General features: G+C 41.0%; 1 protein-coding gene across 1 annotated transcript in view; it reads right to left on the reverse strand.

Moving 5' to 3' along the window:
• Positions 1-1322: 1322 nt before the first annotated feature.
• The window catches only part of eif2b4 (eukaryotic translation initiation factor 2B, subunit 4 delta), a 55129-nt gene continuing 36014 nt past the window's right edge, over positions 1323-20437 (reverse strand). Inside the window, exons 7-13 of the mRNA XM_073055778.1 lie at positions 19216-19330; positions 16181-16257; positions 13567-13669; positions 8256-8383; positions 6255-6429; positions 4784-4964; positions 1323-1600 (exon numbers count right to left, since the gene is read on the reverse strand). Coding sequence (XP_072911879.1) covers positions 1401-1600; positions 4784-4964; positions 6255-6429; positions 8256-8383; positions 13567-13669; positions 16181-16257; positions 19216-19330 — 979 coding nt within the window. The 3' untranslated portion in view covers positions 1323-1400. The remainder of the gene's footprint in view (positions 1601-4783; positions 4965-6254; positions 6430-8255; positions 8384-13566; positions 13670-16180; positions 16258-19215; positions 19331-20437) is intronic.

Here is a 20437-nt window from a genome sequence, read left to right on the forward strand (position 1 = left end):
AGCGTGGTACCTGTTTCTGGCATCAAAGTGCTGCTGGTGTACAAACGTAGCGCATGTGGGGCTCTCTCTGGGTTCACTGTATGGGCTGGGGGTAACATGGCCGGTACCGTCAAAAGATTGGAAGTGTGCTGCAGATAGAGAGCCCGTGTACACACTTAGATAAGCATCTGCGTGACTTTTAAGTTTTAGTCCTTGTCTGTTAATAAAGAGTTAAAACTTACACATAGTTGGTGTCTTCTGTCCCTTTACTGAATGTGTGAATCTGCTTCCTTGCAACAACACTCTAGAGAATAACACACACAAAATGCTGGTGGAACACAGCAGGCCAGGCAGCATCTATAGGGAGAAGCACAGTCGACGTTTCGGGCCGAGACCCTTCGTCAGGACTAACTGAAAGGAAAGATAGTAAGAGATTTGAAAGTAGTGGGGGGAGGGGGAAATGCAAAATGATAGGAGAAGACCGGAGGGGGTGGGGTGAAGCTCAGAGCTGGAAAGGTGATTGGCAAAAGTGATACAGAGCTGGCGAAGGGAAAGGATCGTGGGACGGGAGGCCTCGGGAGAAAGGGGGAGCACCAGAGGGAGATGGAGAACAGGCAGAGTGATGGGCAGAGAGAGAGAAAAAAACAAACAACTAAATATGTCAGGGATGGGGTAAGAAGGGGAGGAGGGGCATTAACAGAAGTTAGAGAAGTCAATGTTCATGCCATCAGGTTGGAGGCTACCCAGCCGGTATATAAGGTGTTGTTCCTCCAACCTGAGTGTGGCTTCATCTTGATAGTAGAGGAGGCCATGGATAGACATATCAGAATGGGAATAGGATATGGAATTAAAATGTGTGGCCACTGGGAGATCCTGCTTTCTCTGGCAGACCGAGCGTAGGTGTTCAGTGAAACGCGAAATATTCTAGAGAATATTCCCTCTCTACAGTAATGAGTGAACTCGCTGACAGATTTTCCATAACTCTTCCCTAACATTTATTTCCATAAAGCCCTCTTCTATTTCATTCTCCTTTGAATGACGTGGCTCTCTGATACACTAGAACGTTTTCATTAAATGCCAATATCAGTTAATTGCAAGACTATGTTGACATAATGTATGATGGGATTGACTCACTCACCTTGTGCAACATGCAAAGTTAACTTGTAATAGTATTGTTGAGGCAGATTTCCAGTCTGTCCTCTCAGCCACACATCAGTGAATTTAACTTAGCGAAGACGATGGGGAAAGAAATATCTTTTGAAAGGAGACACAAGTATGTGGAAAGACATGTCTTCACCTCAGCAAAATGCTTAATCATCTCTGTCCACAGAAGCACGCAAGAGTGAATGGAGTAACTTTATTATTACATGCCAGAAAAAAACATTGCTGCTTATTTCCATCCACCAGGCGGCTTCAGAGTCTTAATATTCCACATTCTTTACACGCAGTACAACTGGTACTGAAGTACAAGGGATCATCCCCAAGTCTGTGATAACCAAATCAACAAAGTCAGGTGGCGTTACATCATATACCAAATTCAGAAGGCACAGTTTTGGATTTTCCTGCCAGTTCTGAAGAGGGGTTCTTCCATGCCGGGTCATCAAAAGGTCATCAGGGTCATCTGCAACAGAGCATTTTGAAAATTTAGTGTGATTGTTAAACTGCACATAATTGTACTGCATCAGTCATTAATCATTTTCAGATACCCAGCAGTGCCAAAACCATAAGATACAAGAGCAGAATTAGGCCATTTAGCCCATCTGATCTTCTCCACTATTCATTCATGACTGATTAATTATCCCTTTCAACCCCATTCTCCTGCCTTCTCCCCATAACCTTTTGAGGTCCTAATTAATCAAGAACCTATTAACTTCTGCCTTAAATAAACTCAATGACTTGGCCTCCCCAACTGTCTGTGGTAATGAGTTTCAAAGACTCACCACCCTCTGGCTAAACTGACACTTCTCTATGTCATGAAAGGCTTATCAGCACAAGTCTTTCCTTATTAGAAATCCCATTGCAACACTGACTTTGCACTGAAAATTATTCGATGGGGGAAAAAATCTATCCTACTTAAACCATACTGAACTATAAGTACATTATAAACACAAGAGATTCAGCAGATCTGGAAATACACAGAATTCTGAAGGAACTCAGCAGGTCAGGCAGCATCTGTGAAGAAGAAAAAACAGTTGACATTTTGAGCTGACATCCATTTTAAGGACTGGAAAGGAAGGGGGAGGAAGCCAAAAGAAGCCATAGGCGTATTTTCCTGTCAGGACAGGACTGGCCTGACAGCACTAAGGATAATCTGATAGTTCTTTATGCACAGGTGACAAAATCAGATTTTCAGATTCTGATCTAAGCTGGCTACAGAGAGGAAAGCAAAACTTTCTAAAGATACTTTTTAACCAAGTACTGATCTTAAGTGTTGATCCCACATTCCAAAGGGCCAGTACGATATGGTAGGTGTCGAACAGTCAATGAGAACATCACATCTTTTAAGAAGTGGAGTGCATTGTATACATGGATTGAACAAGTAGAAATGAAAGCCATGAAAGGCAAAGGAATAGCATCTAGATGAAAAGGAGAACAAAACACAATATAAAGAATACAATAAGTAAAAATACATAAGACAGCTTATATACATAGATTGATTGTATGTCTATAGTGACACTAGACACAGGAGTGTCTGAGCATAAGGTGACTGAAAGGAAATTATAAAGTAGTGGTGGGTTGGGTTAGTGGGTCGAGGTGTTAGCCAGCCTTACTGCTTAGGGAAAGTAACTAATTTTGAGACTGGCGGTCCAGGCATGGATGCTATGTAGCTTCTTCCCTGATGGGAGTGGGACAAACAGCCCATGAGCAGGGTGGGTGGGATTTTACTGGCCCTTTTCCAGTACCTTTCTGTGTTTACATCCTTGATGGTGGGTAGGCTGGTATAGTGATTCGTTGGAAGTCAAAACAGGAAGTTTTGACTAACTGTTGTAGAGCCTTCCTGTCTGCCACATTACAGTTTCCATACCAGGCAGTGATGAAGCTTGGTAGCAATTGGTGAGCAGCAGAGGTTTTTCCCAGGGCTGAAATGGGTAACACGAGGGGGCAAAGTTAATCAAGGTTCTTAGAAACAGGTATTGAGGGAATGTCAGGGGTAAGTTTTTCCACAAGAGAGTGGTGGGTATGTGGAATACACTGCTGGCGGCAGTGGTGCTGGAAGCGGATACAACAGGGTCTTTTAAGAGCCTCTTAGATAGGTACATGGAGCTTAGAAAAATAGAGGGCTATGCGGGAGGGAAATTCCAGGCAGTTTCTAGAGTAGGCTGCATGGTCGGCACAACATTGTGGGCCGAAGGGCCTGTAACGTGCTGTAGATTTCTATGTAAATCGATGTTCAAACAATGAATTGTTCACCACTGACCAATTCTGGTAAAACCACCGGCCTCTTAGAGCTCAGCTGAGCTTAAAATCAATGGTTTTCTGAACAGACAGACCTGGATTCAAACCCAGCTGTACACGCGAAAGGAATCTATAACTAATGAATAGTGACTTTTACCAATGGGTGATTGGCAAAATCCACAAGTATAATTTAAAATATAGATAATGCTATGAACCAAACAAGCACAACAGAAAGTGAATCAGAATCAGGTTTATTATCAATTAGCTGCAGCAATACATAAAATACACTATAAATTATAGTAAAATAAGGAGTGCAAAAGGAGAGCAAACTGGTGAGGTAATGCTTATGGACCATTCAGAAATCTGATGGCAGAGGGGGAAAAAAAGAATAGCCCTCAACTCGGCAGTGGAGTTATCGGGGCACCGTCTTTTGACGGGGTTTCCGTACCATAGCAAGCTATTCTTATTTTTACGAGGCCGAGTTGCTAGCTTGACGCTCAACCCGACTGGGATTCGAACTCGGGAACCTTCGCTCCAGAGTCCGGCGCTGATATTATTGCGCCACCAAGCGGGACAGAGGGGAAAATGCTGTTCCTAGAATGCTGAGTGTGTGCCTTCAGTGCCCTGTACATCCTCCTTGATAGTAGAAATGAGAAGACAGCATGTCCTGGGTGATGGGGTCCATAATGATTGATGTCACCTTCTTTAGGTATCGTATTTTAAAGATGTCCACAATGGTGGAATGGCTAGTGCCCCGATCTGGTTGGCAGGTTTTTCCGAAAGTGGTTCATTAATTATGTTTGAGACAGGGAAGACAATTCCTTTATTATCTTTTTAAGATGTTCACTTTAGAGTCCTTCAGTTCTCACAAGATTAGAGCAGAAACTTTTTGTGCTTAGTAAACAGCCTAAAGGGCAGATTTATTTTAACTTCAGTCCCCAGCAATTCCCTTTCCAAACTCTTATCAAGCAAAGGGCAATTCCAATTTATTATTTCAATGAGAGCAATGGCAGTTTGAGACAGGACCCAAATGCATTCGGCAGAAGCAGATTCCTGAAGAAAGCATTACTTACATTTTATCACACAAATTAGAGAACTGATCTTCCCTCAAACACTTGCAAGACAGTATCAGCAAGCTCTCAGTACATAAGAAACTGAGCCTGGCGCTTCTAGCAGCAGCAGCAGCAATATACTGTTTACTTTTTAACTTGTGTCATCAATGCAGCTTATTATTTTCTTCTGGCTGTATTAACTTTATGTGTTGTGTGTGAGTTACATGCACTGCGTTGTGCACCTTAGTCTGGGGGGAAACACTGTTTTGCTTGACAGTGTATGGTTGAAATGACAAATAAGCTTGACCATGTCACATCTTCCTTGTTCAAAGAACAGGTTGGAAAACTAAACTTACCCAGTTCATTTGATACAAACGAATCCGTCTGAACTCTTTCACAAAACTTGTGCGTTTCACAGCACACCAGGACTGGCACATTATACGCTTTTGCCAAAAGAGCTATTTGTGACGTTCCCACACGTGACATCACATAACCATTAGCAAGAAGGGCATGGGCTCCTAAGAACACCTTAGAGACCTGTGCAGAAAACAACAAAGAAAATAAAAACCAAAATCATCTCAATTAGTTCCTGTCATGTAGAGCAGAACTTTTACACTAAGCCCTGAACAAACTTCATCAACCACAAAAAAGTGTACATTATTCTTTATACATTTTTCAGTCTATGTTATGCACTTAATGATAGTCAGATTGCTTGCTGAGTTTTTAAATAAAGTCAAAGAATTAAAAGAAAAACAATGTTCACTCAGCTTGTCTTCCTCTCTCTAATTTCATTTGTTTCTGGTTTTGGAGGCATAGAGCACTGCAGCACTGAAACAAGCCAATGCTGAACTATTATTCTGTCTAGTCCCACTGACGTGCTACTGGACCACATCCCTCCATACTCCTCTTGTCCATATAATTATCCAAAATTCTATTAAATGTTGAAATCAAAAACTTCATAAGCTTGAATTATTTCTTTGAATGGATCAAATTGGTAAATGAGGTCATTTACTGTATCTTCATCTGGTTCTGTATTTCTCCATTATACTTACAATCTCTGCATTCCCCTTTCTACAAGTCCAGTTGGTCATACTTGCATATCTTTTTTTCTAGACTTTTTTACTCTTTCCTGCCTTTTTTTTTATAAACTCCCCCCCCCCCCCCCCCCCACACACTGCGTTGCTCACCGAATACACAGATGCACTTGAGCCTCCCAACATTCTTCTCTGGTTTGAAATCACAATCAACTGCAGTCTTATCTTTGTAAATCCACTCAAAAGACCCCAAAGCAACACCTAAAGCCCAAGAAAACTTCTGAGATTCATTTTGACTCCATATTGTATTCCACCTTCCAAAAACTCGCTTTCTCCCTCTACGTCAGAAGTGGCCACTTTTGAGAAAAGGGATGTGTTTGTGACAGCAACCCAGTTACTTTCCCCCCCTCTCCATTTGTGTGCTATTTCACATTTCCTTGTGACCCTCTAAGTGTTTCGCACAGGAATACAAGTTTCAACTAATCCAAACGTTATTTCTGTTCTATCATTCACCTCTACTCGTCTTCTACACTCAAAATGAACTTATTTATTCTCCTTGCTATTTCTGATGATTGGTCCTCATTAACTCTGTTTCTCTGAAGTTGCCTGATAATGCCGAATATTTTAGCATCACCAACTGGATAAGTTAAATGTAGAGGTGTTTTACTTTCTTCTACATTTGCCTTTGTTCATCAGTACTGAAATAAAAGTAGAATTCCATTTTCTGAAACCAGCTTTTCATGATAGGACAGTAACTAAAAAAAAACAGATACCGGGGAATTTAAAAGCATACCTCTGGCAGAATGTAGGCCAAAGCACCAATCAGAACATAGGTGCAATGAATCCCGTTCTTAACTAGTTTCCGGAGGGTCTCTCTTCCTTCGAGTTTAGGCCGGCTGTCCACCACTACAACCTTAAACTTCTTACGCTTATAGGCATCACAAAGGATGGAGTTTACTAAGGAAGAACTGAACAAAATAAAAACCTGCTTAAAAAGAGAACCCAGTTGGAGGCATCGGTACACAACGTACAATTCCATAATACTAAAGAACATAATAAGAAAGCTGTCAAGGCTTTGGAGAGGCTGAAGAAAAGGTTCACCAAGATGCTGTCTGGATTACAGGGACTATGCTATAATACGGTTGGACAAACTTGGATTGCTTTTTCTGGAGCAGCGGAGGCTGAGTGGAGATCTGATAGAGGTTTATAAGATTGAGAGGCATATACAGACGAGACAGACAGTATCTTTTTCCAAGGTTGAAATTCTAAATACCAGAAGGCGTGCATGTAAAACTTGGGGGTGGGGGAAGGAGATGCGAGGAGCAAGCTTGCTTTTTAAAAAAAAACACAAAGAGTGGTGGGTGACTGGAATGTGCTGCCCGGGGTAGTAGAGGCTGGTACATTAGGTGCTTTGTTTTGTGAGATGTTCAGACAGACACATGAATGTGAGGAAAACTCAAGGATAAGGACATTGACTAGGCAGATGGGATTAGTTTAGTTGTCCATTTGATTACTAATTTAACTGGTTCAGCACAACATTGTGGGCCAAAGGGCCTGTTCATGTACTGTACTGTTCCATGATTGATGTTGTTCATAAATAGTGATGGGGGGGCGGGGGAAGAGGACAGATTCTAACGTGTACTAAAATCTAAAGTGAGAAAATGTATTAAAATATAGTAAAATAGGTAAGCTAGTTGGCACTCTAACTTCAGTACTTTACGATGTTGGTCCCTGCTCTCGGGGCTCACTAACTGGCTGGTTTTTGATATTTCAAGGACTTGGCCTAGAAGACGAGTGTGCCTTTGGAATTCCGAGCCCTTGCGGCCCTGGGGACGAGCTGATTCTATGCTGCTGTCGCAAACTGAAGTGGCGCAGGGAAAAAGGACTGTCAGGAATGGCAGTTCACCCTTTCGGGGGCTCTGTACTCCAATGGCACTCTCTCTCATTGGTGGGTGGGTGCGGGGGGGTGTTTGTTGCCGATTATTAAATTGGAGAACTCAGGAAAAAAAAGTGATGCAGCATACTTTAATACCGTAAAGCTGCTGCTTGTACGTGGGAGGAGGGAAGTGGGGCTTTAAGTTCTGACGTGTTTTACTGTCATTCATTCTTTGGGGCATTCTTCTGTTTTCATGCATGTCTGTGAAGAACAAGAAGTTCAGGTTGTATATTGTATACGTTCTTTGATATTAAATGGAACTATTGAACTAGTTTATTACTGTCACAAGAACTGAGATACAGTAGAAAAATATTTGCATAATGTTCATACAGATCGATTCATTACATAGTGCATTAAGACAGTGAGGCAACACAGTAGCGTAGTGGTCAACACAAGTGCTTTATAGTACTAGCAATCGACATTCAGTAATTAGAAGATCAGGGTTCGATTCTCCAAGCTGTTCGTAAGGTGCTTATACATTCTCTGAGACCACGTAGGTTTCCTCTCACGTTCCAAAGACACATGGGTACGTTGTGGGCATGCTATGTTGGTGCCAGAATGTGCAGTGACACCTGTGAGCTCTCCCCGGGACATCCTCAAACTGTGTTGGTCATTGATGCAAACGCCACATTTCACTGCATGCGTGTGACAAATAAAACTAAAGTTCATCTTTAAAATGAAGAGAACAAAGGTGCAGAATAAAGAGCTACAGCACCGAGAAAGCGCAGGGCAAGAGCACATTTATGAAAATGGAGCACTCTCAGTAAGTAAACTATTTTTCATTTCCTGTAAGAGGGCACCAATGTTTTCTGTAGCTATTTAATATGAATAAATGTTACGGTATTTGGAGTCACTTACCATGCATAAACCAGAATTACGTCACCATCATTAATTTTCTCAACCGCTGATTTTGATATAGCCTCTGCAGCCAAGTGTATCTTCTCTTTTACATAGTTATCTATACGCTCTAACAACATGGTCTTAGCCTAGAAGGAATACAGAAGGTCACGTCACAGACATATTTTATTTTTACTTAATCAAGGCATAAGGGAAGATATAATTATTAGATGATAAGACCATAAGACACAGGAGCAGAATTAGGCCATTTGGCATATCAAATCCCCTCTGCCATTCCATCGTGGCTAATTTATTATCCCTTTCAAATCAATTCTCCTGCCTTCTCCCCGTAACCTTTCATGCCCTAATTAAGAACCTTTCAGCCTTTGTTTTAAATATACCCAATGATTTAGACTCCACAGCCGTCTGTGGCAATAAATTTCAGATTCACTACCCTCTGGCAAAAGAAATTTCTTAAGTGTATTCTTAAATGTATGGCAATCAAAACTGCAGTATTAAATGTTCATGAACTGTTCGATAAAAATAAATAGAAGGATCTGTATGCTATTTGTCCAGAACCTCCTTAAAAACTGTCCCAAAAGTAAATAAGACAGGATTTTAAATTACCCATTTTTTTAAAAAAAGGAATGATGTAGCAAACCGGGACCACCAGACTAAAAACAGTTACTTGCTCCAAGCAGGAAGGCTGATCAATACATCCACCCACTAACCCCTCCTCTGCCACAACCATTAGTTTATCATTTTGTGTCAGTCACCTTATATACAGACACATCTGTGCTTAACGTCATATTATAGGCATTCAACCTTCGTATGTATACAAGCGTATTTATATTTGTTTTTTTTTATTATTATGTTTCTAATCTTATTGTGTTTTCTTTGGGGCTGCATCAGACCTGGAGCAAGATTTTTCATTCCCCTTTATACTCATGTGCAGGAAATGACATTGAAAAGTCTCGAATCAGCTGCGCAGTGCTGCGTAAGGGGAACTTGCTGCTTTTGTGGATGCCGCAGAATCAAAGTGAATATATTTAGTATGAACTTGACCTACCACCAGACTGACTGATACATCATGCAGACACATACAAAAAACTGATTAAATAATCCCATTAGTGAGCTTGTCTGCTCACTTATTCCCACTGACCTCTGCGGTAGAGATATCCATGAATCTGCCTGCATCAAACGATTTTTAAAAAATTACTTTCTGCAAACTAATTAGGAAAACCAATCAAGTTTATCTTCCTGAAGCTTTCTGTGTAAGAGCAATTCCACTTTGCCAATCCCAAAGCCAGGAAATTACGTGCTGGTGCCAGAGAAGACATTGAAGTTCAACTTAAATTTATTATCCAAGAACATCCATGAAATCATATACGACCTAGAGATTCATGTTCTTGCAGGCATTCACAACAGAGAAATACAATGGAATCAATGAAAAGCTACACAAACAACCAGTGTGCAAAAGGAGACAAACTGTGCAAACACAAACAAACAAACAATACTGAGAAAATAAGTTAGAGTCCTTGAAAGTGACTCTGTAGTAGTGGAATCAGAGTTGAGGTAACCCCGATGGTTCCTAAACCTGGTGGTGTAGGACCTCCTGCTCAACGGCAGCAGCGAGAGCACAGCCTGGATGTTTGGGGTCCTTGACGGTGGATACTGCTTTCTTATATCAGCGCTCCTTGTAGATGTGCTCAATGGCGGGCAGGGCTTTGCCTGGGATGGACAGGGCTGCGTCCACTACTTTTTGTAGGCTTTTCTGACACCTATCAAATAATCGCAATGCCAATATTGGGACCGATGTGAATGAAGGGCCAGGATATGGGGTGCCACGGCAGCATAACGGTTAGCGAGATCTTATAACAGCCTGGGGGGGGGGGGGGGGGGGGGGGTTCGGAGTCCAGAATTGTACCCCAGCGTTCTTTATAAAGAGTCTCTGCCACGTCCTTCCCATGGAATGTACAGGTTTTCACCAGGTCCTCCAGTTTCCTGCCACAGTCCAAAGACGTACCGGGTAGGTTAAGTGGCCTTTGTAAATTGTCCCTTGACTAGATTAGGATTAAATCGGGTTTGCTGGATGGTGCAGCTCGAAGGGCCAGAAGGCCTTTTTTCTGTGCTGTATCTCTAAATAAAATAAAACGCACTGACCTTTTAACCTACTCTAAGATCAATCTAACTTTTCCCTCCAGTATAGTCCTCCATTTTCCTTTCATCGACGTGCCTGTTGTCACCAATAGTAAAATAACACATCCAGAACAAATGCACTCTTATGACTCAAACTTTCTTTATTTTGCTAGTGCACAAGGACAACAGCGTGACCCCTGTCACCACACTGTCCTGAAGCCAGGACAGAAAACTGCTATCTTTATACAAAATTGGCTCATCAGTATAGCCGCTGACCATTTGCTAAATTGCATATGTTTGAATTTCTTACTTGTAAGATCAATCGCCATTCACAACAGAGGTGTTAAAAATCAATAGAAACTACAAGCTGACAACCGAGGACACTTTTAAGCCAGTAAAGCAAATGTCCCTTTTTTGTTTGGTATGTTTGACATCTTTCCATTATTCTTGTCTCATCTGTCTCCAGCGCCCCCGTGTAAATGGATGCTATGTTCTTCTAGGTTGATTACACACTGCCACAGTCGTTCTCATCTATTCATTTGCAGCAAGCAAGAGTGATCTCATTTCAAAGGCCTCTGGCTGTCAACCTGATCTATGCCTCTTATTATCTTGTACACTCTAGTAAATCTCCTCTCATCCTTCTTCACCCCAAAGCTCGCTTAACTTGTCCTCATAAGAGATGCCCTCTGATCCAAGCAGCATCCTGGTATGCTCCGTTTTTTCCCCCCAACATCCCAAAGATGGGCGGGTAGATTAAATGGCCACTGTGAATGACCACAAACAGGAAGTTATAGGAGAGTCAGGGTGAGTTAATGAGCATCTGAGAGATAATAGTCTAACAGGAAATAGTGAATTGCTCAGAAGCTGGCAAGGATTCACGTGGTTTGAACAACTCTTTTGTCATAAGGAAATATGAAGCATAAGCTGGCATAGAGTGAGATGTTGTTTCCAGCAGAAAAGCTGCCAGAAGCAATCCTTTTGCTGCTAAACCCTTTAAAAGACCTTTCCATTAATATGGAAATACTTCCTGCTCACTAATTACAGTTTTTAAATGTTAATTGCTTATTTCGAGATGCAGCATGGAACAGGCCCGTCTGGGTCTGTTAAACCCACTGGTTTAACCCTTGCCTAATCATGGAACAACTTACAAGGACCAATCTATCCACTAACCAGTACATCTTTGGACTGTGGGAGGAAACTCACAAGTTCACAAGGAGGACATACAAACTCCTTACAAATGATGTTAGAATTGAACACGAACTCTCCAACACCCCGAGCTGTAATAGTGTTGCATTGCTACTCTACTGCAGTGGTTTTAACAGTAAAGTTGTATTGAAATTAATTTAATACATCTATTTCCACACACTTTATTCCATATCCAAACTTTAAACTTTAACAATATATTTTTTATAATCTTTATTATTTATAATTGTTGAATGTTGTTTTTTACTGCATGTTGCGCCCTGAACAACACATCATGGCAAATTCCTAATACACGGAAATGTATATGGCAAATAAAGTTGATCCTTGATTAAAATAAGCAAGAAACTAAAATACAAAGTCCCCAATCACTGACTTGTTTGAGACCTAAGCAATTATTGCAATTATCATTTGGAAAAATTGTGTATAATCCCATTATAAATTGAGGAAGTATGAAATTTTTTAAAATCATATTTGGTTCATAGAAACACAGAAAATAGGTGCAGGAGTAGGCCATTCGGCCCTTCGAGTCTGCACCACCATTCAGTATGATCATGGCTGATCATCCAACTCAGAACCCTGTACCTGCTTTCTCTCCATACCTCCTGATCCCTTTAGCCACAAGGGCCATATCTAACTCCCTCTTAAATATAGCCAATGAACCGGCCTCAACTGTTTCCTGTGGCAGAGAGTTCCACAGATTCACCACTCACTGTGTGAAGAAGTTTTCCCTCATCTCGGTCCTAAAAGGCTTCCCCTTTATCCTTAAACTGTGAGAAGTTTTCCCTCATCTCGGTCCTAAAAGGCTTCCCCTTTATCCTTAAACTGTGACCCCTCGTTCTTGACTTCCCCAACATCGGGAACAATCTTCCTGCATCTAGCCTGTCCAATCCCTTTAGAATTTTATACGTTTCAATAAGATCCCCCCTCAATTTTCTAAATTCCAGTGAGTATAAGCCTAGTCGATCCAGTCTTTCTTCATGTGAAAGTCCTGCCATCCCAGGAATCAATCTGGTGAACCTTCTTGGTGCTCCCTCTATGGCAAGAATGTCTTTCCTCAGATTAGGGGACCAAAACTGTCTGGGCAATGATTTTTTTCCTTCCTAATCAAACCAGGCATCAATGACCTACGTGCTAAAACCTGCTGAAGTCCCAAGCACGGCTTCAAAAAAAGGAGGGTCAGGCAGGAGGCTGGCAACTCCATCCAGTGGAAAACAGAGCTTCAGAAACACCAACAGAAGCTCTAAAGATCTCATCACTGAGAGAGGAAGGAGTTCTGTCCAAAAGACATATGTAGTCGTGTGGTGAAAGCGCAAGTCCAAGTCCATGGAAGCCACAGGGCCCATCATCCTTCCATCAACCAGGGAAGAAAAGATGGGGATGGATAGGACCCACAATGAGTAAGCCAAGTACCAATATCACCAGGAATGCGCTAATGTGGAACCCCCAGAGAAAGCAGGAAAGAGGCCAGCTAAACAACATCTGGTGACGCAACCATGAAGCTAAAACCAGGAAGATGGGCTAAATCTTGGGACAACTTGAATGGTTGTCCCAGGGCAGAGGAGTCTGGCGAGCTGCTTTTGGCAGCCTATGCCCGAGTAGGAATGATGGGCTTAACTAACTAAAACTTGGTTACAAAGCTCTGAAAGAAGAGACTGATGGGCACTTTTTCTGATAAAGTATTCCAATTCAAGGGTTTCAGTTTTAAGAGGAATTAGGCATATTAACAAGCCTATTTTGCATGTTCACACAGTGAAAATACTCTAAGAATTGACAACTGGATTTATTTTGATTTGAATTAATCACAAAATGAGAAATGGACATAAAGTCAATATTTAATGAGTTAAGATCTTTTTCGTTCTCCCTTATCAAGTTCAATTCCATTCAAAATCTGTCTCAAGACACAACAGAAGTCCAATGAATCTTTCTGAAATTTAAAATACCAATACTTTTTTCCCCTTAACAAATTAAAAGTCTGAAGTAGTAATCTTACCTCATCCTCTCTCACACTTCTGGCAACAATAGAGATTTCCTTTTTGATGAACTTTATAGCATTTCCCATACTTGCTGAGAGCGAGCGGCACTGATTCAGAAAACTTAAAAGACAGAAACACTTATCAACAAAAATATACACTTCAGTATATCCAGGATTTGTAAATCATTTTCAAAACAAGATTATGCTGAATTATAGCAATCAATCATTGGACCATCATCATCATGTGCGGTGTCATATGACATTGGTGATCATGGTTTTCTATCTGTCTTTAATCTGCCTATGAGGAAGAACCCTTTATGCTCTTGCTCTTATCTATCCATGACCATGATTACTCTTGGCCAGTTTTCTACAGAAGTGGTTTGCCGTTGCCTTCTTCTGAGCAGTGTCTACAAGATGGCTGACCAAAACCATTACAGTATTCTTTAGCACCAGCTGCATATAGGATCATCCAGCACCTGCTCCCAAGGGTGACCAGCAGGCTAGCAAAGGGAAGGATTGCCTTTGGTAGTGACGTATCTCCACCATGTCACATAAGACTCTAATATAGGCAAGGTCTTCAATGTATTTCTTTAGATACAGCCCAGTAATAGGCCTTTCTGGATCATCTTCAGCTCTGCTTTTGTGCATCAATCCCACAGACCGAATACCTCTACGTTCATTCCTCATATAGTAATTACCCTTTTATGTCTTCATCATTTAAAAATTAATTTACATTCCAATTTCACAATTTCTATTAGGCTGATTTTTGCCCAGGTCCAAATATGCATCAGATGTTTTGACAAATTATATTTAAGACGTGGGAGGGGGAGTTGTTAGATTCTTATTATTGTCATATAAACTAAAGTTGCATATTCAGTGAGCCAGATAATCAGAGAGGCCCCTTCCTTATGGTATTTTTTTCCTTTATAATTAGAGCAAGTAAAGCATAGAGTACAATTTTCCTGTGAAGATTCTACACTAGTTGGATTTAGATTAAAGCTTGGTTATACACAGGACGCAGGCTTTCATTCAAATGTTGAAATGTGTCCATGAAAATAACAATACAGATGAATGGAAATACAAACACATTTATCATTTCAAGATTGTTTAATGTAATTTCCAGTAAACAAGTGTAAAGAAGAATGAAATAATTGTTACTCCTATCCAAAGCAGCACAAAAAAATAAGATAAAGAACACACTAATGATAAAAAAACACAATAAATAAAAATACATAAGAGAGCTTATATACATAGAATGTGTGTCCATAAAGTGATGCTAGGTACAGGAGTGTCTATACATAAGGTGACTGACAGAAAATGATGAAGTATTGGCGGTTGAGGATTTGGAGGGGTGGGGTAAGTTTGTTTGTGTCTCCCTTCATCTGTGTAAGAGAGCACAAGATATGCTAGCAACACACAACAAATTGCTGGAGGAACTCAGCAGGCCAGGCAGCTTCTATGGAAGAGTACAGTCAATGTTTCCAGCCAAGACCCTTCGACAGGACTCTCTCTAATTTATCATTAGAGAGCATGTCTCTCGAAGCATGAGAGCATGTCTATAGAAGTACCGTGGAGAGCATTCTGACAGGCTGCATCACTGTCTGGTATGGGGGGGTGGGGGGCTGCTGCACAGAACCGAAAGAAGCTGCAGAAGGTTGTAAATCTAGTCAGCTCCATCTTGGGTACTAGCCTACAAAGTATCCAGGATATCTTTAGGAAAGGGTGTCTCAGAAAGGCAGCGTCCACTATTAAAGACCTCCAGCACCCAGGGCATGCCCTTTTCTCACTGTTACCGTTAGGTAAAAGGTACAGAACCTGAAGGCACACACTCAGAATTCAGAAACAGCTTCTTCCCCTCTGCCATCAAATTCCTAAATGGACAATGAACCCTTGAACACTACCTCACCTTTTTTAAACAAAATCTACAGTATTTCTGATTTTTGCACATTTTTTATCTATTCAATATACGTATACTGTAATTGATGTACTTATTTATTATTCTCTTCTATATTATGTATTGCATTGAACTGCTTCTGCTAAGTTAACAAATTTCATGTCATATGCCGTGATAATAAACCTGATTCTGATAGATTAACCAAGCTAATCTTTGGAGATCTTTAGTCTTTGGAGAGAAGAATGATGAGAGGTGACTTGATAGGAGGTCTAAAAGACGGTTACAGCCAGAGCCTTCTTCCCAGGACAGAAATGGTTAACACAAAGAGGCATAACTTCACATTATGGGGGGGGGGGGGGGGGGGGGGTGGGGAAGGAAGGATGATAGAGGTATGATTTTTTTTAATTTAGAGAGTGGTGGGTATGTGGAACTCAGTGCTGGTGGTGATAAGAGGCAAATACATTAGGGGTATTTAACAAACTCTTAAATATGGAAATAGATGAAAGAAAAATGGAGGGCTATGTGAGAGGGAAGAGTTAGATTTATCTTAGAGTAGGCTAAAAGATCGGTACAACAGATGTACTGTTCGGTTATGTTTGATGTTCTAAGTCATTCTGCGAGATCAACTGTAAATTACAGAACTTTCATCAAAAGAAAACAACACTCCAACTTAACAAAAAGAGCTTTCAAATACTCAATAAAGACTTTTATTGTTCAACTGCTCAAATAAAGAAATACCTGATGTACGGTTTGAGTTTATTGACCAAATCTCTTGACAACTCTTCATTGGGTGGAGTTGAATAATCACGGATAACCTAAAAACAAGAAAAGACAGTCACAAAGTTTGCTTGAGGGCAGTGACACTAAATAAAAAAGAAATTAGTCAGGTTATCAAAATAATGCAGATTCCAATCCTTCCCTGCCCAATGTTATTTCAGACATGCACCGTGTGGTCATACATTACTCTGAACTCAAGGTTCAGCTCCTGTACAAGTTCAGTAACAATCCACCACAGATGAAATCTTACAGAACATTGTATCAAAAAAAAGATACCAAGAACAGCACATTTTGAAAATGGTGGGTCTTCTGTCTTCAGAAAATCATCACCCACAAAGTTAGAGCAATAATATTTGTGGTTAAGAAGGCATATAGTGTATTGGCCATAAATTCATCAATTGTGGAATTGAATTTAGGAGCTGAGAGGTAATGTTGCAGCTATATAGGACCCTGGTCAGACCCCACTTGGAGAACTGTGCTCAGTTCTGGTTGCCTCACTACAGGAAGGATGTGGAAGCCACAGAAAGGGTGCAGAGGAGATTTACAAAGATGTTGCCTGGATTGGGGAGCATGCCTTATGAGAATAGGTTGAATGGAATAGGTTGAGTGAACTCAGCCTTTTCTCCTTGGAGCAAATGGCGGAGAAGTGACCTGATAGAGGTGTATAAGATGATGAGAGGCATTGATGGTGTGGATAGCCAGAAGCTTTTTCCCAGGGCTGAAATAGTTGCCACAAGAGGACACAGGTTTAAGGTGCTGGGGAGTAGGTACAGAGGAGATGTCAGGGGTAAGGTTTTTTACTCAGAGAGTAGTGAGTGCGTGGAATGGGCTGCCGGCAATGGTGGTGGAGGCGGATATGATCGGGTCTTTTAAGAGACTTTTGGATAAGTACATGGAGCTGAGAAAAATAGAGGGCTATGGGTAAGCCTAGTAATTTCTAAGGTGGGGACATGTTCAGCACAGCTTTATAGACCGAAGGGCCTGTATTGTGCTGTAGGTTTTCTATGTTTCTATTGTTCAATTAAGCAAATTCAAATATCATGAGGATATGGTTTAATTACACTCAAAATACAAGTCAGTATTCACCAATAACGTTTCATGCCAGTGATGTTCTGTATGGCATATCATGTATCCCCGTTCGCTCCTTGGTCAGATTCCAAATAAAATAATTAGATGATGGTCTTCTCAACAGCTAACTAGGTAAAGTGACTGCTGACTGTAGCAATGACTAACAGGCACACTTGTCTTTGAGTCGAACTGGCAATGAAGACCTCCTTTTGGGTCTGCTCATCACCAATGTACATGACTGTGCGATGGAACACACAGTAAGAACCTCGCGCTTTACCACAGTGTTACCCATGGTGGGGCTGCCAGCTACCCTGGTGAGATAGGGACGTGCCTGTCCTAGTATGCAAAGTCAGCTCCAGCAGACTAGGCGGATGAGATCTACAGTGAGATCCAACAGCTAAAAAAAAGGTATTGCAATGCTCTGTGGAGAGCGAAGGGCATGACAAACTACAGAAGACATCATGGTCATCCACTGTAACCAAGAAAGACCCCAGTTTGTGAGACTTCTTCATACCACTGGGCTCAGACTTCTGAGGTCAAGAGTGGAACTGCACCAGTGCAATGGCATTTCCACTTTGAAAACTCTCCCACACAGGTTTCCTGTCATTGTCGGGCACGATGGACAGCCATCAATCAATCATCCTTAGTGCAGAAGCACAGACATGTGATGGGGTTTTAGCAGGAGGAGGCCGTTCTACCCATCAGCTCCATGGCAGTTAAGAATGTGCTATCCAGGCAAAGGTCAGGAAGCTACGTTGCAGCTTTATAAAACTCTAGTCAGGCCACATCTGAAGTATTGCTCATAGTTCTGATCACCTCATTTCAGGAAGGATGTCAAAACTTTGGAGAGGGAGCAGAACAGGTTTACTGGGATGCTACCTGGATTAGAGAGCTAGTGCTATAACGAGAGATTGGACAGACTTGAGTTGCTCTCTCTGGAGTGACAAATGCCAAGGGAAGAGCTGATAGAGCTTTATAAGATTATGAGAGGCACAGATAGAGTAGATACTGTATTGTCTTTCTCCCCCAAGGTTGAACTGTCTAATACCAGAGGGGCTGTACTTAAGGAGAGAGGGGCAAGTTCAAAGGAGCTGCGAGGGGCGAGTTGTTTTTCTTAAACAGAGAATGGTGGGTGCCTGGAATGTGCTGTCTGGGATGGTGGTAGAGACAGATGCACAAGGGACCTTTAAGAGATGTTTAGATAGGCATATGAATGTGAGCAAAATGGAAGGTTGTACACATTATATAGGCAGAAGGGATCAGTTTAATTAGTCATCTGATGACTAATTGAACTGGGTCAGCACAACATTGCGGGCCAAAGGGCCTGTTCCTGTGTTGTACTGTTCTATGTTCTAATTCTATTTCTTAGCTGATGGTCCATTGTTGCGATATAACAAGCGAGTACTTTTTCTTTGAAAGTGTACGAATACTTAGAAGTGATCATCTCTGGATTACTTCCTGAATTATGCACAAATTGACATTAAAAAAATTAGCTAAGTTAATTAGAAAAATCAGAAAACTGAAACCAAAAGAAGAATGTTGGTCTCCCTGGCATTAAAAAAATGCAATCTGAGCTGACAGGAACCATACATGAGATAAGCTAGGTCTCCTCCAAAGACGCCATAAGAATAAAGCATGAGAAAAGGTAATGGTAGAGAAGTGAATATGTTGTTAACCTGGCGCAGGTGTAGCTCTGCAGTAAATCTACCAAAGACAAAAGGAATCTGGCATTGCAAGAACTTATTAATGGACTGAAATAGTTCCATGCAGCAGCGTACAAATTTAAACTTACAAACTAAAAAAACTAATTGTTCTAGATATAGCACACAAATATCCTATCTCAGAAAGCAACAGAGTTGTAAAGGAAGAGGTAAAGACAAATGGCATAATTTTGTTAATAATACTGACAAAACCATTGTATTCCATACCTGTTTAAAAGCATATAGTAATGCTATACACCGTGCGTTCGACCCTGTAATGATGCCTTGAGAATATTGCAATCCAAGACGTACAATAGCAGGATGAAGCACAGTTGAGGGTGTGCTGCACAGAATCATAGAGAAAGTCGGTTGTGCAGCTCTCAATAATGAGTGTCAATTGCATTATAATTAGGACAGGAGCTAAAAACCTCAGTGCAATTAGGAACATTACTTTTGTGCAAGTTAAGTACTGATCGGTCTTTTCAAAAACCAATTAATATTCAATAAAATGTTTGTTGATGAAAACATAAGTTCTGACAGAAACGATTTAAAAGCACAACTAAGCAGTTACATCAATGAGAAATTGCACTGAAAATTCATTACAAGACATTGTTCAATAACATAAAAAAGTTTAAAATCTGAATGGTTGCATCTGAAATTCTACAAATCTGATCAAATGTGAATAAACTAACAACCAACTCAGGTTGCAATGTCCAGTAACTTTTCCTCCTGCCCCTCACTTCAATTCCGAACTCTGCCCCTCCCCCACCTGACACCTTCTCTTCACTTCCCTATCACCTTCCTCCGATCTCCTCCTCATTCCCTTTCTCCTATGGTCTATTCCTTCTTCTTCTTCTTCAGCCCTTTGGCTTTTCCACCTATCGCCTCCCAGCTTCTAACTTCATCCCACCTGACTTCACGTCACTTTCTAGCTAGAAACAAGGATGATGGAAAAATGGAGGGCTATGTGTGAGGGAGGGGTTAGATTGATCGTAAGAGTAGGTTAAAGGTCAGCACAGTATCGTCAGCTGAAAGGCCTGTACTGTGATGTAATACTCTATGCTAGGAGCTAACCCACCACCTTTACCACACATTAGACAGCACAATCTTCTAAAAGGGAACTTAATTTAAAAAGCTAAGAGTCAATGCTTTAAAATTGTATTGTGTGTTGGGTATCCCTGTGCTTCTATCCCAGAATAACATGTTAAATTATTCATGAAAATACAAGCTTTGCACAAGATTTCAAATGGAAAATTACAGCCAACACAAGAGAATCTGAAGATGCTAAAAATTCAGAGCAACACACACAAAATGCTGGAGGAACTGAGCAGGTCAGGCAGCATCTAGAGTCAACACTTCAGGCCTAATGAAGACCCTTCATTAAGATTGAAAATAATGGTATTCTCTGCCAAAGAGTTGTTTTATAATCCTAAGGGAGTAATTAGTTTGA

Source organism: Hemitrygon akajei, chromosome 9 (genome assembly GCF_048418815.1).
Source record: "Hemitrygon akajei chromosome 9, sHemAka1.3, whole genome shotgun sequence".
Taxonomy (NCBI): Eukaryota; Metazoa; Chordata; class Chondrichthyes; order Myliobatiformes; family Dasyatidae; genus Hemitrygon; species Hemitrygon akajei.